At 42.9% G+C, this 25,385-nt stretch overlaps 4 protein-coding genes across 9 annotated transcripts in view; 2 read left to right on the forward strand and 2 right to left on the reverse strand.

The window, feature by feature from the left end:
- On the forward strand, positions 1–13,353 carry LOC109880827 (uncharacterized protein HI_0077). Of its 3 annotated transcripts, none has more exons than XM_031818069.1 (12): positions 1–118; positions 908–996; positions 1,216–1,334; positions 1,772–1,871; positions 2,137–2,234; positions 2,522–2,671; positions 8,239–8,406; positions 8,746–8,815; positions 9,117–9,195; positions 10,357–10,510; positions 10,779–10,883; positions 11,233–13,353. In XM_031818069.1, exons 2-12 carry the CDS (start codon positions 972–974, stop codon positions 11,263–11,265), a joined length of 1,101 nt encoding a protein of 366 aa, XP_031673929.1. In that variant the 5' UTR covers positions 1–118; positions 908–971; the 3' UTR covers positions 11,266–13,353. The 3 variants fall into 3 exon arrangements, with proteins under 3 accessions (XP_031673929.1, XP_031673928.1, XP_031673927.1); XM_031818068.1 differs by lacking the exon at positions 1–118 and adding an exon at positions 556–797 and having other exon boundaries at positions 8,746–8,794; XM_031818067.1 differs by lacking the exon at positions 1–118 and adding an exon at positions 558–797.
- On the reverse strand, positions 11,703–16,079 carry LOC109880841 (methionyl-tRNA formyltransferase, mitochondrial-like). The gene is made up of 9 exons (XM_031818070.1): positions 15,159–16,079; positions 14,767–14,964; positions 14,299–14,421; positions 13,665–13,767; positions 13,346–13,421; positions 13,092–13,183; positions 12,802–12,880; positions 12,510–12,583; positions 11,703–12,303 (listed from the first exon to the last, which is right to left on the reverse strand). The coding sequence occupies exons 1-9, from the start codon at positions 15,416–15,418 to the stop codon at positions 12,106–12,108; spliced, it is 1,203 nt and encodes a 400-aa protein (XP_031673930.1). The 5' UTR covers positions 15,419–16,079; the 3' UTR covers positions 11,703–12,105.
- Positions 15,164–23,640, forward strand: LOC116352684 (uncharacterized). Of its 4 annotated transcripts, none has more exons than XM_031818071.1 (7): positions 15,164–16,052; positions 17,389–17,455; positions 18,702–18,768; positions 18,925–19,320; positions 19,742–19,870; positions 20,906–20,996; positions 21,396–22,763. In XM_031818071.1, the coding sequence occupies exons 3-7, from the start codon at positions 18,729–18,731 to the stop codon at positions 21,796–21,798; spliced, it is 1,059 nt and encodes a 352-aa protein (XP_031673931.1). In that variant the 5' UTR covers positions 15,164–16,052; positions 17,389–17,455; positions 18,702–18,728; the 3' UTR covers positions 21,799–22,763. The 4 variants fall into 4 exon arrangements, with proteins under 4 accessions (XP_031673931.1, XP_031673933.1, XP_031673934.1 ...); XM_031818073.1 differs by lacking the exon at positions 15,164–16,052 and adding an exon at positions 22,982–23,640 and having other exon boundaries at positions 17,328–17,455; positions 21,396–21,690; XM_031818074.1 differs by lacking the exon at positions 15,164–16,052 and adding an exon at positions 23,012–23,104 and having other exon boundaries at positions 17,329–17,455; positions 21,396–21,720.
- The window catches only part of LOC116365462 (ras-like protein family member 12), a 5,507-nt gene continuing 3,597 nt past the window's right edge, over positions 23,476–25,385 (reverse strand). The window contains exon 6 of the mRNA XM_031818075.1: positions 23,476–24,643. Within this exon, the coding sequence (XP_031673935.1) occupies positions 24,295–24,643 (349 nt within the window). The 3' untranslated portion in view covers positions 23,476–24,294. The remainder of the gene's footprint in view (positions 24,644–25,385) is intronic.

Raw genomic sequence — 25,385 nt, forward strand, 5'->3', positions numbered from 1 at the left:
TTTCCGACATGACATGAACACAGCATAATACCTAGGAACGCTAGTCCCAGATGTGCATATCGCCTTTAGCCATTTAGGCTGCAGAAGTCTGTTGTTTACCGCTGGCTGAAAAAGGGGTGTAAGTAGAATCAACCAATAGGAAGCTTATTTATATATATATATATTTTATCAAATCTTCTCACCATTAAATCAAGTTAAGGAGGTAATTGACACCCTTGCAGCGTGAATGGAGAATGTTTTATGTATTAACCTGTCCATGGGGGACACGAGTGTATATAACTGGCTGCATCGTCATCTGCTGGCCTTGAGGTTAATTGTTCTCATTGTAATTTCGTTAAAAAAAATTTTTTTATGTAATCAACCATATCAAAATGAGAAAATGACTGTTAATTGTAATTCTAAATCGTGTCTAATCAACAAATACATTTCTATGCATTCATTCTTTGTCTCAAGTGTTATCTTTTTGCATAGCATGTCAAAGGTTTGTCTCTGTTAAGTTTGGGTTCTTGTTTTACCTTAGTGGTTTTATATCGGGCAGAATTCGTGGAGTACCAACATCCGGTTGAAACAATTGGATTTTGTAGTTCAGAAGAAAACAATTCTGCCACACATCGGCATGGACGGCAGCAGTAGCAAGCTAGTTATGCACAACATTACTCTTACTACTATTTTCTGCATCGTATATTTTAAATGGATCACTTCGAGGAAGATTTAGTCGCTGCATTAAGAGAAATTGTCAAAGACAGAAACTGGCAATGTGTAGGAAAGAAGTGTGATTTTGACTCACCATGCACAAAGTAAGCAGTCCAATTAGCTAGAATAGCAGCAGCTAGCATATACACATTAGCTGCCCTTGCCTATTCTAAACAGATGGTCTAACTGCATGACTTCTCTACGTTTCCCCAAGGCTGTACTCTGAGGATGGTGAACACATTGTCCTGGTTCACACAGAAGATGACAGATTCTGGGCTATGGATTCATCCTGTCCCCATGAAGGTATAAGTTAGCCTAATTGATGGCATCAGCACACAGCACCATGAATCACTCAGCACTATGCTATGGTAGCTTGCTGTTCTGATGATTAATTCATAAACAACTACGTGCCAAAGTGGCTATAGGATAAAGCAGAAGGATGAGAGTATGCTATAAGAACAAAATGATCATGGTCACCATACGATGATGTCTTTCATCATTACAACCACTGTCTTGGCGCAGGAGGCCCTCTTGACCTCGGTGACATTGAGGACCTGGGAGATGGGAAGAGTGTTCTGGTCTGTCCCTGGCATCACTTTGACTTCTGCCTGGAGACAGGTGCCTCTTCCATGGGACTACAGGTAGAGAGAGATGGTCTCCAACAGAGCCTATTTATTCGTAGTATTCTAAATATAGTGTGATAAAGGGAAGGTTGATATGTATTACCACCATCGGCTTCATACAGAAGTCAATGTGGCGTTTATGTGTGTGCTTGGGGGCGAGAGACAGGCATTTGGAGTTGCTTAGAGAAAGTACTGACACCCCTGAGACAATCGAGACGTCTTGAATTTTTCTTTCATTTTGAGAATGTGTAGATCACAAGCGGATGAAACAATCTAATTGAATCCCTTTTTATATTTACATAAGGCATCTACATGTGACAGCTTTGCAAGAGGTGTGAAGACATTCACTAGGCAATGTACTGTATGTGTTATTAGAATTTGGTCATTGAATAACAACAGCTTATTAATCAATAATACCATGAGACTAAAATTAAAGTTTGTTTTTCTGTCTACAGAACCAGGTGTATGAGGTCAGAGTTGTCCAAGACATGATTTATATCAACACACAGAATGAGCTGTGTCTAAGTCCCATCCCAGAGACAGACACATCTAATGGTAAGGCGATAGTATACCTAATGAACAATGTACACCAATCATTTTTTTTTTACAATTACATAAAGGAAAGTAGTTAGCCTGGGTGACAGTCTGTTTCTGCACTCTTGCCATCTCCTTATGGAATTGTCATGCCAAACTTGTTGGCTTGATGATGAGCAGGCTAGAACACACAGATCTGAGAGCAGGCTAGTAGCTAAGATATTTTGTTCTGGCAAAGCTTTGAATGATGTTAAGTACATTAATAAGACATCTCTTTTTGTCTCAGGCAAGTTGTCAGTAGATGATGTCGAGCCATCACCCTCTGAGGACACACTGTGCTTCTGGGCTACAAAGATCCTCTGCACACCAGACCCCAAAGAGAAGGCAAGCCCCATTCACACTAACCACCACATGAAGTGTTAAACTGGGAGGGAATGGAGTGTTGGTTTGTGTTCATTAGGCACCAAATGAAGGAAAGAAAATGTCTGAAACAGGCAGAGACTCCCTGGACTTTCCATGGCAAAACATACAAAACTAGTTTTTGGTGGCATACACAGATTTGCAGATGTTATTTCGCAGCACCCGCGATGCTTGTATTTGACTATAGTGTAACGTTGATGATTTGTTCAACACTGCATATCTCACTGGCTCACTGACTTTGATCCCTGTAGGTAGCCATGACGCTGGAGGTCCAGGAGAGGTGGAACAGTGGGGAGATCACAGAGGTGGGTCAGGCTACACCACCTGTCCAGCCAAGCAGGAAGGAGAACCTGACCGTACTGCAGCCGGGCAAAATCAAGCGTGGCAAAGGTGGCACACTGGTCAGTGTTAAGAACACCCTCTAATCACTCAGACCAGACAGGTTGGCAGTATGAACTAACAAGTTCAGAATCTCTGAAATCCCCAAAAACTGAGCCTAAAATCCCATTGAACTTTAGAGGGATTATTCTCATTAGCACTGTATGTAAAGTGTAGTCCTGCATCCTAAATAACAGGCTCTTCTCACTATCTAGAACTGTCTGGTCAGCTTGCTGAAGAACAGAATGGCTTTAGGAAAGCCAGAACATGTATAGACCACATCTATACTGTCTCTACAGTGGTCCAGGCTAGAATTCAAGAGAGAGAACCAACTTTTGCCTGTTTTATTGGTTTTATGAAGGCTTTTGATTAGGTAAATAGAGACCTAATTGCTTTTAGACTGGGGTAAATCCATTTGAATTCGATCACTTTTTGACAACACCCTTTATTCAGGAGCACGTTGTGTCTCAACCACGGACACAACACAAAAACCTCAGATGATGGAAAGTAGGATATAAGCTACAACATATGCGGATATGAAAAAAATCTGAGTTTACGCCTTTTTACATAATTGACATTAAAGGTAAAGTTTGACAACCCTATTTGTTGTAAGCGTTTGAATTATATCAAACTCAACCGTTGATCTTTTCCAGTGATGATGACATGGATGTCTCATGCTATGGTGGGGTAATGCTAAATGGGTCAACTTTGAGCACATCTTATCTCCTGAATGTTTTGCATTCAGGTCCAAAACGTCACTTTCTGACCACTTCTTCCATGGACAAACATGTCTGGAATGTTCTGTTTAAATCAAAAGGGAAGCTGTCAAAAAGTGATTGAATTCATATGGATTTAACCACTAATTAAAATGGGAATTGATGGAAGATTCTCTGATGTTATCAAACCCCTTTATCTGGCTCGTTGCCTGTGTTCAGGTTAATGACCTGGTTTCCAACCCCTTACTGTGTATAGCAGGGAGACGTACTCTCAGCCACTTTATTTACTCTATATGTTAATGATTTAGACCAAATGAAAAGGACCTTGGTTACTGTGCTTATTCTCAACTGTTTCAACCCTGTGTGTGTCCAGTGATGGACTATGCTGCTGGGGTATGGGGGATCCAAAGTACATACTAATTGTAACAATGTTCAAAACAGAGCAATCCGCTGCTTTCTTGGTGTGCATAAACTGACTCGAAACCTGGCCATCTGTGGAGATATGGGTTGTGAAGGTAGTTAAGAAGGTGACATGGTACGTCTATGGAACAGACTGATGAATATGCCAGAACACAGAATCACAAAAAAAGGGTTTGACTGAGACCTAGATAATTACCTATTTTTTGTGAAACTGATTTGCAGTATATATTCAGGAACAAATTACCATGTGGTGTTAACCAAATCTAGGACAAGCTTTTTCTGATCCACAAGGAAAAATGGGCAGCTGATATATGGTTTAGACCTAAAAACTTAGAACAACATACTGTCAAAAGCCAAAGGTCAGTTTGTGCTCAACTCCCATCCGGCCCTCTCCCTCTGGCTTAGAGAAGGGTCGATTTAACACAGTGCCTGAAGAGGAGATCATTTGCCTACTGTGTTGGGAAATCCAAAACAAAATCCATTTAGTGTTTTATTGCCCTTTGTATAACGATCTGAGACATGTTATCTTCTGTAAAAATGTTTGGTGCTAAACCCTGAAGTATTGTGGTTATGGGACAAGCAGGGACTTGAAGTCTGTTTCAGGCAGGCGGTTTGAGATCAGTTTGTTTACACTGCCTGGAGAAGGAGAAATGTACTCTTTGTGTAGTGTACGGTTTGTGTAGTGGGGCTAGATGGTAGCTGTACTGTTTGTGTAGTGGGGTTAGATGGTAGCTGTACTGTTTGTGTAGTGGGGCTAGATGGTAGCTGTACTGTTTGTGTAGTGGGGCTAGATGGTAGCTGTACTGTTTGTAGTGGGGCTAGATGGTAGCTGTACTGTTTGTGTAGTGGGGCTAGATGGTAGCTGTACTGTTTGTGTAGTGGGGCTAGATGGTAGCTGTACTGTTTGTGTAGTGGGGCTAGATGGTAGCTGTACTGTTTGTGTAGTGGGGCTAGATGGTACCTGTACTGTTTGTGTAGTGGGGCTAGATGGTAGCTGTACTGTTTGTGTAGTGGGGCTAGATGGTAGCTGTACTGTTTGTGTAGTGGGGCTAGATGGTAGCTGTACTGTTTGTGTAGTGGGGCTAGATGGTAGCTGTACTGTTTGTAGTGGGGCTAGATGGTAGCTGTACTGTTTGTAGTGGGGCTAGATGGTAGCTGTACTGTGTGTGTAGTGGGGCTAGATGGTAGCTGTACTGTTTGTAGTGGGGCTAGATGGTAGCTGTACTGTGTGTGTAGTGGGGCTAGATGGTAGCTGTACTGTGTGTAGTGGGGCTAGATGGTAGCTGTACTGTTTGTAGTGGGGCTAGATGGTAGCTGTACTGTGTGTGTAGTGGGGCTAGATGGTAGCTATACTGTTTGTAGTGGGGCTAGATGGTAGCTGTACTGTTTGTAGTGGGGCTAGATGGTAGCTGTACTGTGTGTGTAGTGGGGCTAGATGGTAGCTGTACTGTTTGTAGTGGGGCTAGATGGTAGCTGTACTGTTTGTGTAGTGGGGCTAGATGGTAGCTGTACTGTTTGTAGTGGGGCTAGATGGTAGCTGTACTGTTTGTGTAGTGGGGCTAGATGGTAGCTGTACTGTTTGTAGTGGGGCTAGATGGTAGCTGTACTGTGTGTGTAGTGGGGCTAGATGGTAGCTGTACTGTTTGTAGTGGGGCTAGATGGTAGCTGTACTGTTTGTGTAGTGGGGCTAGATGGTAGCTGTACTGTTTGTAGTGGGGCTAGATGGTAGCTGTACTGTTTGTAGTGGGGCTAGATGGTAGCTGTACTGTGTGTGTAGTGGGGCTAGATGGTAGCTGTACTGTTTGTAGTGGGGCTAGATGGTAGCTGTACTGTGTGTGTAGTGGGGCTAGATGGTAGCTGTACTGTGTGTGTAGTGGGGCTAGATGGTACCTGTACTGTGTGTGTAGTGGGGCTAGATGGTAGCTGTACTGTTTGTGTAGTGGGGCTAGATGGTAGCTGTACTGTTTGTAGTGGGGCTAGATGGTAGCTGTACTGTGTGTGTAGTGGGGCTAGATGGTAGCTGTACTGTGTGTGTAGTGGGGCTAGATGGTACCTGTACTGTGTGTGTAGTGGGGCTAGATGGTAGCTGTACTGTGTGTAGTGGGGCTAGATGGTAGCTGTACTGTTTGTAGTGGGGCTAGATGGTAGCTGTACTGTGTGTGTAGTGGGGCTAGATGGTAGCTGTACTGTTTGTGTAGTGGGGCTAGATGGTAGCTGTACTGTTTGTAGTGGGGCTAGATGGTAGCTGTACTGTTTGTAGTGGGGCTAGATGGTAGCTGTACTGTTTGTAGTGGGGCTAGATGGTAGCTGTACTGTTTGTAGTGGGGCTAGATGGTAGCTGTACTGTTTGTAGTGGGGCTAGATGGTAGCTGTACTGTTTGTGTAGTGGGGCTAGATGGTAGCTGTACTGTTTGTGTAGTGGGGCTAGATGGTAGCTGTACTGTTTGTAGTGGGGCTAGATGGTAGCTGTACTGTTTGTAGTGGGGCTAGATGGTAGCTGTACTGTTTGTAGTGGGGCTAGATGGTAGCTGTACTGTTTGTAGTGGGGCTAGATGGTAGCTGTACTGTTTGTAGTGGGGCTAGATGGTAGCTGTACTGTTTGTAGTGGGGCTAGATGGTAGCTGTACTGTTTGTAGTGGGGCTAGATGGTAGCTGTACTGTTTGTAGTGGGGCTAGATGGTAGCTGTACTGTTTGTAGTGGGGCTAGATGGTAGCTGTACTGTTTGTAGTGGGGCTAGATGGTAGCTGTACTGTGTGTGTAGTGGGGCTAGATGGTAGCTGTACTGTTTGTAGTGGGGCTAGATGGTAGCTGTACTGTTTGTAGTGGGGCTAGATGGTAGCTGTACTGTTTGTGTAGTGGGGCTAGATGGTAGCTGTACTGTTTGTAGTGGGGCTAGATGGTAGCTGTACTGTTTGTGTAGTGGGGCTAGATGGTAGCTGTACTGTTTGTAGTGGGGCTAGATGGTAGCTGTACTGTTTGTAGTGGGGCTAGATGGTAGCTGTACTGTTTGTAGTGGGGCTAGATGGTAGCTGTACTGTTTGTAGTGGGGCTAGATGGTAGCTGTACTGTTTGTGTAGTGGGGCTAGATGGTAGCTGTACTGTTTGTAGTGGGGCTAGATGGTAGCTGTACTGTTTGTAGTGGGGCTAGATGGTAGCTGTACTGTTTGTGTAGTGGGGCTAGATGGTAGCTGTACTGTTTGTAGTGGGGCTAGATGGTAGCTGTACTGTTTGTAGTGGGGCTAGATGGTAGCTGTACTGTTTGTGTAGTGGGGCTAGATGGTAGCTGTACTGTTTGTGTAGTGGGGCTAGATGGTAGCTGTACTGTTTGTGTAGTGGGGCTAGATGGTAGCTGTACTGTTTGTAGTGGGGCTAGATGGTAGCTGTACTGTTTGTAGTGGGGCTAGATGGTAGCTGTACTGTTTGTAGTGGGGCTAGATGGTAGCTGTACTGTTTGTGTAGTGGGGCTAGATGGTAGCTGTACTGTTTGTGTAGTGGGGCTAGATGGTAGCTGTACTGTTTGTGTAGTGGGGCTAGATGGTAGCTGTACTGTTTGTAGTGGGGCTAGATGGTAGCTGTACTGTTTGTAGTGGGGCTAGATGGTAGCTGTACTGTTTGTGTAGTGGGGCTAGATGGTAGCTGTACTGTTTGTAGTGGGGCTAGATGGTAGCTGTACTTGCCATGATTATTGTACAGTATATGCATATCATTTGTACAATCTTATTTTGTGTTGAGTACAAGGAAAATGGTACTGTGTTTAGTAGTGTCTTGTGAGCCCATGTGGGCTGGGTGCCAGTAGATACTTAAATCAATCACAATCAATCATGTAGCCTAACAAATAGAAGACCAAACACGACAATGACAATAGACACAGGTAATGGTACTGTTGAGAAAAAGGAGGGAACATATGCCATGCCAGTATTGAACTACACAACCCCTAAATGGGCATGCTAACTACCCACTGTCGCAATAAAATAATCTCTTCGGAAGTCAAAGTTTATTTGTCACTTGCACAGGATACAACAGGTGTGAAACAGTGCAGTGACATGCTTACTTGCAAGCTCTTTCCCAACAATGCAGTATTCAATATAAAGGTAAGAGAAATAATACGAAGGAAAAACAGTAAGGAAAAAACTAGATTGTAAACTCTATACAGGATCAGTACCAGCACCATCATTTCAATGTGCAGGGATACTGGAGTAGTTGAGCTAGATGTGTAAGCAGGGGTAAAAGTGACTGTCAGCAGTATAAATAATAGAATAAATAGAAACAGCAGCGTAAATGGTGTGTGTTCATGTGTAATGTGTGTGGCATTAGCATTCGTTGTCATGGTATTAGCATTCGTTGTCATACCATTAGTACATACAGTACGGACGAAGGCTATAGAACTGCAACATTCCATGCTTCATGAATGATGATTGATATGAGCGTGTGTGTTTACTATGTGTCTGACCAGGCTAGCAGGATAGCCCTCCTCCACTCCCTGGCTAACATAGAGCAGTGGGCTATAGACCTGTCCTGGGACGTCATCGCTCGCTTCTCATCGGTCAGACTGGACACTGGAGAGCCCCTGCCCCGCCAGTTCTTCAGCGACTTTGTCAAAGTGGCCGGAGACGAGGCCAAGGTCAGTGTCCGAACATATATTTAATTAATGTGGTCTGTTACGTGTTGTTTTAAGTATAGTTCACTTTCTGAAGTTTCAGCTTATTTTTTAAAAACAGGCTGGGGGGAAAAGTGGAATATTCCTTTAAGAATGATGCACATTATTGTTATGTATGTCTGTTGTTCAAACGTCTGTACATCAGATATTGGTAGTCCAAGTATATTTACTATGTTTATATTTGTATAATACTGCAAGACAGTGTTCCTCAAGGAGGATAAAAAGTGGTAGTACTGTATCAGTTGTGAGTAGTGGATGGACTGTTACCCTGGGAATACAATGAATTTCTACGGTTCCCAACAGCATTATCACTTACTAGAGACGAGGATCACAGAACTCGACAGCTTCTTTGGTGCGTTACCTGTTCATAATGGTGGGTGGTTCGCTGGCTTCTCTAGACTAAGGCCGGGCTTCAATCCGATCTCTTTTGTAGACAATGCGTCTTTGGAAAGGCAATGTTCCCCGTGTTTGTGGAGATCGAATTCACAGTAAACTCTGCATATTTCGGCTCAATCGGAAATGAACTTTTAAGTATCACGCGTGCTAAAATGCAGATTGGATTGAATCCTGGCCTAACTAACTATTAATATCATCACAGTTGGTTTTATGAAAAAAATACATGACATTTTCAGTGCAGCCAGTGTAAGTTGAGCTTCCTCCACTCGTCTCCACAGGACTGTGGCAGTCAGCAACGGATACGTCCCACGACCTTCTGGCGAGGCTAGCCATTGTGCATATGGTACATGAAGCCAGGTACAGCATCCACCTGAATTACAGCACCAACAGAATATGATTATGTTACCAGTGCAGTGGAAGCATTATGGTCCCTATTACCTTGACACATCTTCTAATTTTTTTTAATTTTTTAATTTTACCTTTATTTAACCAGGTAGGCAAGTTGAGAACAAGTTCTCATTTACAATTGCGACCTGGCCAAGATAAAGCAAAGCAGTTCGACAGATAAAACGACACAGAGTTACACATGGAGTAAAAACAAACATACAGTCAATAATGCAGTATAAACAAGTCTATATACAATGTGAGCAAATGAGGTGAGAAGGGAGGTAAAGGCAAAAAAGGCCAAGATGGCAAAGTAAATACCATATAGCAAGTAAAATACTGGAATGGTAGTTTTGCAATGGAAGAATGTGCAAAGTAGAAATAAAAAAAATAATGGGGTGCAAAGGAGCAAAATAAATAAATTAATTAAATACAGTTGGGAAAGAGGTAGTTGTTTGGGCTAAATTATAGGTGGGCTATGTACAGGTGCAGTAATCTGTGAGCTGCTCTGACAGTTGGTGCTTAAAGCTAGTGAGGGAGATAAGTGTTTCCAGTTTCAGAGATTTTTGTAGTTCGTTCCAGTCATTGGCAGCAGAGAACTGGAAGGAGAGGCGGCCAAAGAAAGAATTGGTTTTGGGGGTGACTAGAGAGATATACCTGCTGGAGCGTGTGCTACAGGTGGGAGATGCTATGGTGACCAGCGAGCTGAGATAAGGGGGGACTTTACCTAGCAGGGTCTTGTAGATGACATGGAGCCAGTGGGTTTGGCGACGAGTATGAAGCGAGGGCCAGCCAACGAGAGCGTACAGGTCGCAATGGTGGGTAGTATATGGGGCTTTGGTGATAAAACAGATTGCACTGTGATAGACTGCATCCAATTTGTTGAGTAGGGTATTGGAGGCTATTTTGTAAATGACATCGCCAAAGTCGAGGATTGGTAGGATGGTCATAATACACCCATGGGGTTCACATTATCTGAAAGGTTTGGATAGGTGTGAGAAATGTCACTCCTCCTTGGCCACAAATAACCACAGGGTGGCTAAAACAAAAAATGGATGAAATTCTTGTCTTTTCTAAATCGACTGGGCTCGAGGAAAGTACATCTACCTAACTCCCTCTCTCTCCTCCTGCAAGGGGCCTAGATGTGCACCCCCAGACCCTCTCCCGCTTCGCTGCCCAGGGGGACTGCAGCTCTGTGGAGGTGCTAGAGGTTATCTACCGGGATGAGATCACTCACGTGGCCGCCGGGCTCCGCTGGTTCACCTACATCTGTTCACAGGAAGAACGGGTATGTCTATAAGGAGGCCATTATTTAACTACACTTTAGTAGACTGAACAGTGTATAAATAGTTGCCTCTTTATAATGCACATTGTTGAAGAAATGTTTCAAATAAAATCACTGCCACATTACAACTGGGTTTATGGTGAATGTAGTAAATCACTGGCCTGGTAACACATCCACCATAGTTGATGCAGCTGTGCCTCATCTAAAATTACATCCAAAAGTGTAATACATTTTGGTAGTTAATATTCAGCTTTCCTGATGCTCTTTTTAGGATTGCTTATCTACTTTCCATGACTTGGTGAAGCAGCACTTCAAAGGTTACCTGAAGCCTCCTTTTAACACAGAGGGTAGGAAGACAGCAGGGATGACAGAGGAGGTATGATGACACCCTAAACACATTCACACTAGATAACGGCAGCTAGCTTTATGACTAAAAGGAAACATGCAGTCAGTGTTTCCCAACACTCTCTTAACCACCAGACATTTGTGTTCTACTACTTCACTGATACATCCTTATCACTGATTAACTAATTAGCCTACCAAGCACTTGATTAGTTGAATCAACAGGGCTAAAATAAAAAATGTAATCCTCTGAGGGCGTTGGACAACACTGGTCTAATTCACACCCACTTTATCAAGTTAAGTGAATAAATACATTTCCTTCAATGTTTTGTTTAAAACTTAGTTGAAATGCTACGATTCTGAACTTTCTTTCTCTTCCATAGTGGTACGTGCCTCTTGTAAAGCCTCCCAGTTAACAGACAATGTCCCCCGAGACCAGCATGCTGTGACGAACACGGTTGTAAAGCCTCCCAGTTAACAGACAATGTCCCCGAGACCAGCATGCTGTGACGAACACAGTTGCTGCATCCCAGCGGGTGGAGGAAGCAGTTTCACACCAAATCTCATAACACCTGGATGAAGGTCAAACTGTTACTATTATAAAGATTTAAACTCAAGCATGTCAGTAGCCGTATCAATGTGGTATTGCAATCTAATATCTGAGCCCAATGTAGATGACGTGGCATTCGATCATTGGTTAATTTGTGCAGTGCGACTGCAATGTAGTCGGCCTGGAACGGCACCATTTAGTCCCCTGGGAAGAGTACATCTCTAAAACAGTGATAAATATTACAAAGTCCAATGCATAATATGGTAATGGATAATGTCATAGAGCAAATGACAAAGGCAACAGAACCTTGTAAATGTTTATTTATGCAAATACAACTGTTATTTTGGTAGTCTAACGGGTTTGAGGGTTTTGCATTCGACAACAAACTACTCACACACAACAGCCTCTCCATGATATCACTATTATTACATACATGTGTTCCATAGGCTATCAGGAAATAGTTTCCAGTAGGCGTAAAATAAGAGAAAACATTTTTGAAACAGAAGGTAGTTACTACCTGGACTTGAACAATAAGAAATGCTCATTTTTAGTTTCAAAACGTTTTGCCACGGTGTTCCCTGCTGAACACTACTCGTGTGTGTACTCTTAAATATGTTGTCTTAAAACAGACATAGTATAGATCCTTTATTTTTTACAGGAAATGTATCTAATCAAATAACATTAAAGTAGGTTGTTGTTTTGTGTTTTAATGCACAGCATGTAGCTGTGTCAATGAGTTCTCCTCTCCAGCTGAATGTAATTTAGTTCTGTTACTGTGGAACAGGCACTCCTGCTTGGGAGGGCCAGATCTGTTCTGGAAGCTCTGATGGAGATATCCGTTGTAGAAGTCCGCTGCCGACAGTCTCTTCTTCAGCATCACCACCTTGAATCCCACCCAGCCATCCTTGACCACCGAACACACAAAAAGTGCTTGTCATCATTTCTTTATGGGATCCATCAAGTTAATTATTTGTATTATGCCATGATACATCAGGAAGTGAATTATTTTTCATTAATATTAGACATATTTCAATAAGACAAAATTTGAGGTGTTTTGACATAATAGTAAACCATGGAAAGTGTCAAGGATGAAAAGCCTGGCTCACGCACCTTACAACAGACAGCCAAGGTGTTGGATTCTTTCTGATAACTCATAGATCCTGGCACAGGAATCCTCCCTCGACCTGTCATTAAAACAATCACAACCTTTCTCAACCTAAGATATTCAAAACGGATGTTACCAGACAGATTGTCTTCTCAGCGTGTGGACTCCAGCACTACTGCTGCCGATCCACACAGCTACTTACCGCATACTGATTGAACTAGCTGACTGAGTCAACCACCATCTACCACCAAGCAGTGGTGGAAACAATGAAGAGTCCTGATTAAAAGAGGAAATTACCTGATAGTGAAATGTTGCACTTGCCAGCAAAGTCCAGCAGCTTTATGGTCTTGCCCATCCAAATTGTTCTCAATGGGATCTAATGAGAGAGAAGAGGAGGGCATTATTTTAACACTACTGGACAATGTGTGTTGAGAGTCCGGTCATAGTAAATCAAGGTCATGTTCAGTATGCACAGAATTAGAAAATCATCTGAAACAGGTGAGGAACGGCCTGAAATCGCCCAATAAGACTGCTCACTTTTGTTTGAAGTTTTCTGACAACTGAACATGACTGGTCTGTCTTATTACCCGGGATGCGATGGCACGAAACAGGCAGTCGATCTGGACACAGGTCTGCTCCTCCCATACGATCCAGCTCATCGATGTGCTGATTTTAGGGGCTGTTGAGAAGAGTCAACTCTAAGCTGAGGCATGAATGGGTGCTTAGAAAGTACACACAGCTTTCACCCTCCTGTAAGTTGCAATTCTTGCCGATTGTTTATCATTCAAATTGTAATTACTACTAGCATCAAATGTCTGGTTGAGGAAATAAATGTTCTTACCTACAGTGGCACCGTCTTGAGCTTGCTCCCTTCGGTTTGTGATTCTCTCTGGAAGGGTCCTTAATGTGTCAATCAACTGTTCAAGCAAAATAAGAAAGGTCCCATATAAGAGGGCTTACATTAACCATGACTGGTTTCTGACAAGCCTCTTCAAACGGATTTCGCTCTGTGGATCTACGTCCCAAATGAGTGAGCTCAAATCACACCCTATTCCCCATGTAGTGCACTACATTTGACCAACAGTCATATAAAACCTGAGCCACGTAGTACACTGGATGGGAATAGGGTGCTATAACTACACAATGTGAAGTGCATTCACCAGCTGGGCTCCCTTGGTGGCCAGAGTAGCTCCTAGCTGGTCAGCTGTGAAGTTGTCTGGGACCTGGTAGATCTCCTGGTGAAGAATGGGACCCACATCAAACCTGTAACAGAGACCAGAGACACACCGCGGTTTACAGTAACACAGACACACACTGCAGTTTACTGTAACAGACAATGAGGTTTACTGTAACACAGATCAGAGATACACTGAGGTGCAAAGGTTTAATGATCTTTGACTTGAGGAATAGTAGTATGTGCTTTGACAGTGAATACGGTAGTAGAGTACACTATTATATATAGGCCTATTGAAATCTGGTGGCCTCTGTAGACATTATGGTCCAGTTTCCTGGACCCAGATAAAGCTGTCCTGTACAGGTCTATAACACATGCTCAATGGGGAAAGTCACCATTAAAAGGGCTTTTCAGTCCAGGATTATGTTGGGAAATCATCCCTAAATATGCATTTGAACAAACAACCATCTGCTAATGTCATCCCTCACTTTTGCTTGTCAATAGTAGGTCCATGTTACTGGCAGATGACTGGTCCCTTTCATGACTTACCCTTCCTCCCTCAGCACCATGAGGAAAGGAGGGAAGGGGACAGAAAGTAGCTCTGGGTCACGTTAGCCTACCTCTTTGGTCGTATCTGCATGACGCTGACCCCGGTGATAGTGTCTCCGTGTAGGATGGTGTGGAACACTGGGGCGGGGCCGCGCCATCTGGGGAGAAGGCTGGGGTGGACATTCAGGATCCCACTGGAATAGAGGCAACAGACACATGCTGCAACTATCACAATCAAACAGAATGGACACAGTCAGGGTTTGACTCTTGGGAGGTGTTCATAAGATTGACACTTCTTGGATAGTCTGATGCTTGTGTAGCTGATATAGAACATAGTAGCTACCGTGGAGCAAGTGATGTCGCCCGCCCTGAGATCTACAAGTACATTCTGGTTCAGTGGTAATGACAATGCTTATTTTGGTGGCGAGTCAGAGTATTGTGTGCAGGTCCCTGGTTTGCACCCAGCTAGGGGCACACAGGGACAGAAGCTATAACGTTACACTTGTATTGCATGAGTCACTTTCAGAGAAGTTACTCACCATGGAAACTGGTTGATAAGTCCTTCCCGAAGCAAGCAGCCAAACGACACCACCACCCCGACATCGAACCGCCCTTGAAGATCCCCGAGAGGCCAGACATGAACGGGCAGTTTGTTTTGATCAGCAAACTTCTTCACACTGACGTCATTGGATAGTGTGACAACCTCAAGTGATTCCACAACTCGGTCATTGGAGTCCCTGTGACAAATAATGACAGCTAACAACTGACATTAGGCAACGAGAAGTTACTCTAGCCTGGTCCCAGATCTGTTCGCACTGTTGCTCCAACTCTTATGAGACAGCACAAACAGATATTGGACCAGGTTAAAGTTACTCACTGCAAAGACTCTCCTCTTTGCTCACTGGCATGTAAATTGTTGTGGGTGTCATACCTTGACGCAGAGAGCAGCTTGAGGGATTCTACAGCAAAATCATCTGTCCCAAAGAAAAGGACCCTCCAAGGTGGTTCTGTTGATAAGGAGTTCCTAGTGGCAAATAGGCGGGTCTTGCCAGGGACTTGTCCACAACGTCTATGTTTCTCCGGCGTTCTTTTGACCCACACGCCAACAGATGCATGCCTCTGGGTGCAATAATTGCAAAAGCCATGGAGTATTTTCAGACCCATTACTTTTGCCTTGACATTGTTCCACATCTTCTGTCATTGGTCGGGCGGGCATCTACCAATGCCACCAGTGTGTCAAAATTAGCTAGCAATGCTCGACTCCAGTATGGCTAGTTTATTCGTCAAGACAAGCTCAACAAATTACACGAGGGCCACTCTAGAATTAAGATTTATTCGTGTGACACGCTTATCTTTAGCGTTAATTAATATTGTCCAACATTTAGCTTGATTAATGTCAGCTATAACGTTAAGGTATTTCTACATACGGGCGCCGCCATATTTTTTCTTGACAAACACCATGTTTCCGGTTCTATCGAAAATAGTTCTCCCTTCGTTTGATCAGACACTTTTAGTTCCGACTAGACAGTGACGCCTTGATCAGACCGATAGTGCCCTGCGCAAAATAGAACGCAGCATCATCTGGATATGGGTGCAACAAAAGTTCAACATTCACCTACTGCTACCTTTTCTGTCAATTCGTCAACGAATACAGTTTGACGCATACATTTTTTAAATCCTATGTTTAGCACCACATAGAACGCATTGCAACTGCCTCTGCAAAGCAGCGTTCCATTGGAATGAATGTACTTCTGGAGTCCCGGAATGAAGGGCACGGTCCGTGTGATCGAGGCGTGAGTCTCTAAGAAGAGGCCTGTGCAGAGAGGTATATTATGTGGTCCAAACCTTCAGAGAGAATCAAGTTCTCTCCCATGAAACTGAACTGTTTCTTTTTTTCCTCACAGAGAAGGGATATTATATGTGTAAATAATTGACTTTATTCCAACCACAACCAATGGGACTCCCTTTTGAAACAACTATGACCAGAAGTTACTTTTCATTGCAGGTTATGATATGAGAGCATTTTCGCTAACCCAAACCCTAACCCTTTTCTTAACCTTAATCTAAGTATCCTTTTTACTAGATTACTTGTAGTTTTTCATGTTTTCTGTCTGTAATTCTTTTGTAATGAATTGGTGCTGCCTATCTTGGCCAGGGTTCTCTTGAAAAATAGATTTGAATCTCAATGAGCCCTTCCTGGTTAAATAAAGGTTAAATAAAAAATATTTTAAAGAATCCTAACCTGCTATGTTGATTCTCCTTAACTGCTGCGTAAAATCTCCTAACCTGCTACAAAAAAAGTAACTTCTGGTCGTAGCTGTATCGAAGTAGTGTTTTTAGGGTATCTTCACAAACCAACCAACAAAATTATTTGTTATTTGAGTATCCTCATCCTGTTGATTTTTAAAGTGTTGGCAAATAAATGTCTTTGTGTTCACAAAACAGTTGAACTCACTCACTTAAAAGGCCAGCCTACTTCTTTCTCATCTGCTAAGGTATGGTAGATGACCTGGAGGTCATTTACCTTTAACTGTAAAACATACTTGCCATAAAGAAATAAAAATCCCTTTAAGTCTCTTGTTTAACAGACAGATATCACGACAGTTCCACATATGCCAGATGTTTGACCAAACACAGACTGTTTTCCTCCCATGTCTACAAACTGCAATGGCAAGGTCCCAGCAAGGCTAACTAAACAGTAACCAAGCAACCCTGGTCACTGACCTTGTCGATGCAAGGATAATGCCCCCCCAATGTAGAGTTTAAAAGCTTGAGTACAGGATTGATTCCATTCCATTTAGTTAGGAGAAGATTGTAATGAAGTAGGCCCAGTTATGGTGCAGTACACTATGCAGTAGTTTACAGCAGCCTAATGAAGCATTCATAACTTCTTATCATTGAGAAAGAAAAGACTGCCATCACTATAAGGATGTTTCACCCGTCTCAAAATGTCTCTCTAGCAATAACATCCAACTACTTCCAGACTATGCATTCTTTAATAAATGAAGAACACAGTGCACCACATAAAAAGTCCCCATATCCCCAGCTATAAAGGGAACATTTACAGATGCCATATAGCCATAATCAAGAGACTCAATGAACCAATCTCCTCCCACATGCACTTTGGAAAGCCTCTCCTCTGCGTTGTGTATGTTCAACAGGTAGAATCATGTTCCCTACTGCACTACCTCCCTTCTCCGAGTCAGGCTGTGTGAGAAACAGCCCCTGGTAAGTGAGTAAATTGTTTTCATTACTTTAAAGCTACTGTCTGCAATTGGTATATACTTTTTTTAAAACTTTTAAATTAATGATATATAGCCATTGGTTAGGAGGACTTGTAGTGTATATTTTTTTGTTTGGATTGTTAACGCTTATAGCAACTTTTATTGATAGGATGTTTGGATCATAATTAATAGAATCTTTGGGGTAATATGATTGATAACCATCATCTTTTGATGTGTACTATACACACATAGAGTCAACCATTAGATTATCTACATTTACATTTGAATTTGTTGATGGGATAGGAGTATGTTTCGATTGAACCTCTAACATTTTATTGGAGCCTCGCTATCGGCGTTAAAAGTGCAATGATGGACAACTTTTCTAAATAGTTTACTTGATGATGAATATTTTTCTTCAGGACCTAATATTGTAGCCTAATACACACTATTACAGTACATAATGGAATACACATGTACATAATGGAATTAGCAAGGTACAATGCCTCTACATACTTTCAACGTTGTTTTGAGTGTAGAGATGGAATTGCGGCACAAAGAAGGCAGTGCTTTGGATAAACTCTCAGTTTATAAGGTGGATGTGTATGTTTCCCTTTGGTCCACTAATTCAACGCAGACTAAAGCATTGTTTTTGACGGTTGAGAAGACCAGTAAAAAGGTGTGCCAGATACTACCATCCCAGGAATACTACCATACAACTTTCTAATGGGAACCAAGCCATAATGGGAACCAAGCCATAATGGGAACCAAGCCATAATGGGAACCAAGCCATAATGGGAACCAAGCCATAATGGGAACCAAGCCATAATGGGAACCAAGCCATAATGGGAACCAAGCCATAATGGGAACCAAGCCATAATGGGAACCAAGCCATAATGGGAACCAAGCCATAATGGGAACCAAGCCATAATGGGAACCAAGCCATAATGGGAACCAAGCCATAATGGGAACCAAGCCATAATGGGAACCAAGCCATAATGGGAACCAAGCCATAATGGGAACCAAGCCATAATGGGAACCAAGCCATAATGGGAACCAAGCCATAATGGGAACCAAGCCATAATGGGAACCAAACCATAATGGGAACCAAGCCATAATGGGAACCAAGCCATAATGGGAACCAAGCCATAATAAAAGTTACATTTACATAACTATGATTATTATTATGTGTAAGTGTTGATCTTGTATTCTTGACTAAGGGAATACATTGTCATTCTGATTTATGTCAACAGTCATTGCAGATTTCATCCACTTCAGACATGTTTCGTGTGTGGATCAAACTCTGTCTCCTCTTGCCAGGTAATGCTATCCCTTCACACGTACACCTTTCACTGAAACATCAAAAATCCCCTGATTCATTTAGCCATTAAACCACAACAACAAGTGGAAGCATGTTTTTGATTTGTCATAACACTACGCTCACAACAGTGCATGTCCACTATACTGCATTTCCAGGAGTAAGTAGCTTCATGATCCACAACACGCTCCACAGCCTGTGCTTGGAGGACTTCCCCAAGACGGGCCTGGTTCAGCTGAATAAATGCAACCTGGACTCAGTTCTCCAGCAGTGGATCTGGAGGGACCAGAGTCTCCTGGAGCGTGTGGGGACCTCCAGGTGCCTGTCGGCCCACCACTCTGACCCTGTCCAGACTGTACCCTGTGAGGGGGTAGAGGATGGGGGACACAGGGGTGATGGGGGGCTGCGGTGGGGGTGTGAGTTGAACAGGCTGATCAGTCAGAACAGTTCTCTGGAACTCTCCACAGACGGGAAACGACTGACGCTGTCCCACAGGAGCAAGCAGACCAAGTGGAGGTCTCTGGATGAAGGGGATATATGCCAGGAGAGGCTCAGTAAGTGATTGTTGTTGCCTCAATAGTTTTTTAATCGCTTAATTTACATTTAACACTGACTGTATAACAAATCCTCATGGCATGAAATTGGATCTTTGTGTAAATTGACTTATGAGTGAAGCTCTAGAATGAGCCAAATAAGCACTCATGATGTTGAAAATAATGTAACATTTTCATCTCCTTTTGAATGATTGACTTCATCACAAGTTAGCAGTTGTTAAATTGAGGCTTTGTGTGAAGTGATACAGCATGGGCCTCTCAAACCTAGGCTAGAAGATATTAACTCAATGTCGTTCCACAATAGTCCCCCAGTCCACCTTGGCCACATGGTGCCATTGTGGCCACCATTTTGTCCGCATAAAAAGTAACACAGGGGATGGTGATGCAACATGTGTTTGTATATTTGTATTGGCACCTGCAGGATCCAAAAGGGCATCGAGCGATCCCGATGAGTTTGAGGTGAAACCTGCGGAAGAGCAGAAAGCGGGGCCTCCTGGTATGACCGATGAACAGAAAGAATTCCTCAGATGGTTCTATCGCACTGAGGACCGTAAGTTATGCTCTTTACAAAGCTATTGTACCTTTTTCCCACTACCGAGCTGAGCCAAACTGAGCTAAGCTGTTCTGTGCCTTGCTGGAAAGGACAATGAGGAAGGAAAATAGCCAAGCCAGCACAGTACAGATAAGGTTGGCTTGATAGTGTGAAATTGTATTATTAGTGTTGTATTAGGTTAATGTTGGGGTAGCAAACTGATCCATGGCCATTGTTTGGGAAATAGATATGTAAAATAGATATGATTGGATTGTTCTTAAGTAAGCTATTTGATATGACAGCTCCATTATGTTATCCAGCTCCATTATGTTATCCAGCTCCATTACGTTATCCAGCTCCATTACGTTATCCAGCTCCATTATGTTATCCAGCTCCATTACGTTATCCAGCTCCATTATGTTATTCAGCTCCATTATGTTATCCAGCTCCATTACGTTATCCAGCTCCATTATGTTATCCAGCTCCATTATGTTATCCAGCTCCATTACGTTATCCAGCTCCATTAAGTTATCCAGCTCCATTACGCTATCCAGCTCCATTACGTTATTCAGCTCCATTACGTTATTCAGCTCCATTACGTTATTCAGCTCCATTACGTTATCAAGCTCCATTACGTTATCCAGCTCCATTATGTTATTCAGCTCCATTATGTTATTCAGCTCCATTGCGTTATCCAGCTCCATTACGTTATCCTACTGAGCAGTTTGTTCTTACAATATGTTAGTTAATCGGTTAATCAGTTTTTACTTTCCATGGCACTGTAGTAGTGATGGTGTCAGTTATGTGATCTGATCCCAAAGCCTCCATAAAGGGATTGGTTATAGTGAAGCACTTTTTCTCTTAGTCAGATTTACATGGTAGTAAACTTTTATTCTCGCCAAGGCTCCAAGTCTGTAAAAAAAAAGAAGCTGTTAAGTGCACACTTGGTCCAAGTTCCAATGTTTTGTCTTTGATCACCTCTGAAATGTCCTGTGGGGTTATAACGGTGGGAAGATTTTCCGCAGTTACAACTGTGTGTTTTTGTCATCACAGCAACTCCCTGGAAGTTTGCGATGCTGGCTCTGTCCTTCGCTGCCCTTCTGCTGGGCTGTCTGCTTCTGGGAATGGGCTCCATGGCGAACAAGTAAGCCCCTATCTGACACTGACTCAACTTAAGTAGACTAATGTCTACCCACTCAACTAAAAAATACTAATGTAATACACTGTCATTCTAAACAAGAAATATCTCATGTGTCTTCAATTATGAAACATGGTGTGGTGAAGATACTTATGGTCAACAACAGTAAATGATCCAAACAAAGTGTTCATCCCAAATAACACCCTAGCCTTATGGCCCTTGGTCAAAAGTAGTGCACTATGTAGGGAATACGGTTCAATTTGGGATGCAACCAAAGGCTCTGTGGAACCTAAATACAGGACCTATTATGGAAGAAAACAAAAGCAATCTCCATATTTGTGTGTGCTGGTCTGGCCATCTTTATTTACACCACAGTGACTACATTTCCCATCATCCTCCACACAGAAACAGGAATAAGATAGCCAAGTACAAGGCGGCGGCTCTGGCCATGAAGCCGGAGGCGGAAGAACTACAGGTCATCATCACGGAAGTTGGAGGTCAAAGAACTAACTCAGAGGTCAAACCCGTCAACAGCGCCTCTGTCCAGGTCAGTATGAGCCAATCTGAGATCCCAGTGAGCCAGGCCAAGCCCCTCCAGGACAACGGGGAGGTAGAGGGGCTCAAACCGGGGGACATTGTGGTGACCTGGAATGACGGGAACGTGTCCAGCCTGTACCCCGAGCCTGAGGGGGAAGTGGAGGTGTTGGCGGAGGTAGAGAAAGAAGAGGTGGTTGAGGTAGAGAAAGAAGAGGTGGTGGAGGAGTTAGAGAAAGAGGAGGCAGAAGAGGGAGTGGTGGTAGAGGGATGAAGGAGAGAGATATAACAGCCACGTTCCTCATTACTGCTCCTCTGCAGAGGCAGAACAGAAACTCCTATTTACTTAGGCATAACTGTCATTTTAAGTTGTTTTATTTTGACCTGTAACTTAAACAACCACTGTCTGTTTAATTACTGTAATGCCCTTTTTACACTACTGTGCTGAGCCAGACCGTACTGTGCTGGCTCAGATATTTTATTGGTGGATGCATAACCATGCCAGCGCAGTACAGCTTGACTTGGCTCAGTAGTGTGAAAAGGGTATACAACTACTACAAATAATGCTGTGTACAAGATGTGCAGTATCACAGTCATCATTCACAAGTACTTTGTTGGTTGCAGTTTCAGCAATGCTTGGAATATACATCTACTGTAAACATTGCTGGCCGTCGAAACATTGCAACCAACTATTTAGGATACCAAATAGTTAGTAAATGTTGTTTTTTGGTCATGAAGAAGTGCAACGTATTGTTTATAGTGTAGTGAAGAGTTTTCCTATGTCTCTTGACAGTATGTAGGAACACTTATAAATCATGTGTCATAAGCTATTCAAGTGTAGTCTACTTGGGAAACACTAAAAGGCAACTAAACATGGTCTGAGATAACATTAAAATTGGAAGATCAAACTTCTCTTTATACATCTCTTTTGTAATTCTATTTGTAAAGTATTTTTAGTTATAATGCTGGCCACCAGGAAGATTAGCTGAACTCATGGCATCAGCTAATCGGGATCCTAATATAATACAAACTGGAATTATCTTGCTGTGAGTATAGTGGAAAGCTCTTGTGAGAGAGTATCCACATATAGATGTTTTGGACAGAAAACAGAATTCAGTGGGTTAACTTTTGTCATCATACTACCTCTCCATATGTAAGATACATTTTCATTGTGTTATAAAAGCATTCCACCAATTGCAGTATTTACAATAAGGAAATAAAACTGTTCATATCAAAATAGTTCTTTTTTGTAATTTTGGTTGGGATGGCATTAGCATACAATAGTATAAAACTGTGTTTTAAGTTTTTTTAAATGCAACCGTTGTTACACTGATGAGCCTGAGGAGGGCGCCCACATCTCGTGAAAACGATGTATGTATGAAGTTAAAGCCCCAATGCAGTTGTTTTGATATCAATATCAAATCATTACTGGGGGGGAAGTGGAGGGGGAAGTGGAGGTGTTGGCGGAGGTAGAGAAAGAAGAGGTGGTTGAGGTAGAGAAAGAAGAGGTGGTGGAGGAGTTAGAGAAAGAGGAGGCAGAAGAGGGAGTGGTGGTAGAGGGATGAAGGAGAGAGATAGAGGTACACCATTACTGGGTTGCAATTAAGTACCTTACTGTAATGGATTTCCATTAAAATTGGCAAAAAATGCTTTTTAGCAAAAACATATTTCTCAAGCAAGAATTTCGCTCAGACTGTCTGGGAGTGGTCTGAGATGGGAGGGGAAAACTGAAAACTAGCTGTTATTGGCAGAGATGTTTGGAACAGTCTTTGTTATTTGTCTATGAACCAATTTATAGCATGGTGATGTGACCATGGAAAGCCAAAACTCGCGGCCATGCAAACCTGCTGATTAGAAACCAGCACCTATCAGGAAATTACACTGATCACATTTTTTCACACTTTTACAGTGTTAGTTTCATCAACTGTTGTACAATATAATATAAAACACAGAAAAACTTAATTTTGTCTGCACTGGGCCTTTTACTCAAAGATTGACTTACTACTTTGTGTTATAACATCAAATAACTTAAAACATGTATCTATATGAACAAAATATGTCTTCATTCGATAAAATGAGTTTTCCTTTAAAGCTTATTAAAATGCATATAAAAATACATGTGCATAGTGTCAGCAATCTATACTACAGTGAACATACCATCACCGTCATATGCACTCCAATCACCACAATACATTTGGCAACTAACATAACTTTGTCCCAGTAACTGACTTCAAGACAAACTTTGAAAACTTTGGCAATATAAATTCAACATTCACAATGACAGTTTAAACACCAGTCCATTACTGTCCATCTCTCAAGGAGCTCTGATAATTAGTGTTCCATCTCTTCACTTGAAGGTGCAGTAAGTCATCATGACGTTTTGGTACACGCTCCAACGAAGTGATGGTGATATCACCATGACAGCTTCTGCTGCATACAGTATGTTGATGGCTTGGTTGTATGTTATTCTGTCTCCATTTTGTTCTGTTTTTCAATGACACAGTCCATTGTCTCTCATAACCTATTTCACAGTTCTCTCACTTGTCCATATTGTAAGCCACTATGGCAGACTTGTCAATAAGTCACTTTAGGAAAGTCCAGGTTGAGTCAAGTCTTCGAGCCTGAGACACTCAGTCAAGTCTCAAATCTCTGAGCACAAGTCCAAGTTAAGTCTCAAGGTTTGAGCATAAGTCTCAAGTCTTTGAGCACAAGTTTGAGACAAGTCTCAAATTTCCATTCTTTATGTCTGGTCTCATTCTCCATCGACTCATCAGAAGATCTTGAAGCCCTTGAGCAGCGTCAGCGTGGGTGCCCGCCGTTTGCTCTGTGCCCGTGATGACTTGACCGTCACCAGCTTGGCGGTGGCGGGCACTGGGAGATCTTTGTAGCAGGGGGTGGTGAACGGGGGCACGGTGGCGAGGCTGAACAATGGCTTGTTGTCCTCACTGATGTAAAGGGGACGTAACGGGGGGCTCCTTTTGCCGCCCAGCTGCCTGGCCTCCCTCACAGCTTCATGGAAGACCCGCTGGACAGACAGGAAGTCCAGGCAAGCAGACACCTCGAAGAACAGGCAGCCGAAACGGTTGGCGAGGGCCGAGCCGTCCGACTTACTCACCTGCCTGAAAGACAGAGTGGGAGAGACAGGGTGATGGGGAGTGAGGAGAGAGAGAAGAGAGCGAGAGAGTGATGAGAAGGAGAGCGAGAGAGTGAGAGAGAGAGAGAAAGAGAAGCCCTTTAGTTTAAACAGCTCCAAAACACACTGACCCCTATAATCAGTACTATAATGTACCAACTTTGCACATATCATTAGTCAATCACACACCCTACATCCTTAGCTAACAACAAACTTTCCCACAACTTTAGACTGCGTTCCTTTAAAAGTCTTATTAGGTCATAAACTAACGTTTTCATAGGAATGTCCCAAGAGATTATTCCATTCAAATATAACCCAGAACTCGGTGACCATGTTCTCAGGACTTAAGATATGCATTTTCTAGACATGTTTCATGGGAACATTGCAAGAACATTTACATGTATGTGTCCAGTTTTCTGTGGGTTTGGAGAATATTCCATCGTTGTCCCACCAAACATACACAGAACATGGTTGCAATATTCTCCAAACATAACATATTGATGTTTGGGCCTCCCAAGAGGTGCAGTGGTCTAAGGCACTAAGGGTTCGTTCACGGGCTGTGTCACATACCGGCCGTGATCGGGAGTCCCATAGGGTGGTGCACAATTGGCCCAGCGTCGTCCGGGTTAGGGGAGGGTTTGGCCGGAGGGGCTTTATTTGGCTCATTGTGCTCTAGCGACTCCTTGTGGCAGGCTGGGTGCCTGCAAGCTGACTCTGGTTGTCAGTTG

Source organism: Oncorhynchus kisutch, unplaced genomic scaffold, assembly GCF_002021735.2.
Source record: "Oncorhynchus kisutch isolate 150728-3 unplaced genomic scaffold, Okis_V2 scaffold1246, whole genome shotgun sequence".
In the NCBI taxonomy this organism is placed as follows: domain Eukaryota; kingdom Metazoa; phylum Chordata; class Actinopteri; order Salmoniformes; family Salmonidae; genus Oncorhynchus; species Oncorhynchus kisutch.

Coding starts and splice junctions, on each gene's coding strand:
- LOC116352684 (XM_031818071.1), top strand. CDS start 18,729: ATGTTTCGTGTGTGGATCAAACTCTGTCTCCTCTTGCCAG. Junction 18,769..18,924: donor ACTCTGTCTCCTCTTGCCAG/GTAATGCTATCC, acceptor CTGCATTTCCAG/GAGTAAGTAGCTTCATGATC. Junction 19,871..20,905: donor GTTCTATCGCACTGAGGACC/GTAAGTTATGCT, acceptor TTGTCATCACAG/CAACTCCCTGGAAGTTTGCG.
- LOC109880841 (XM_031818070.1), bottom strand. CDS start 15,418: ATGTGGAACAATGTCAAGGCAAAAGTAATGGGTCTGAAAATACTCCAT. Junction 14,965..15,158: donor AAGCTGCTCTCTGCGTCAAG/GTATGACACCCA, acceptor TATTTGTCACAG/GGACTCCAATGACCGAGTTG. Junction 13,184..13,345: donor TCAAGACGGTGCCACTGTAG/GTAAGAACATTT, acceptor TCTTCTCAACAG/CCCCTAAAATCAGCACATCG.
- LOC109880827 (XM_031818067.1), top strand. CDS start 691: ATGGATCACTTCGAGGAAGATTTAGTCGCTGCATTAAGAGAAATTGTC. Junction 1,872..2,136: donor AGAGACAGACACATCTAATG/GTAAGGCGATAG, acceptor TTTTTGTCTCAG/GCAAGTTGTCAGTAGATGAT. Junction 8,407..8,745: donor TGGCCGGAGACGAGGCCAAG/GTCAGTGTCCGA, acceptor GGTTCCCAACAG/CATTATCACTTACTAGAGAC.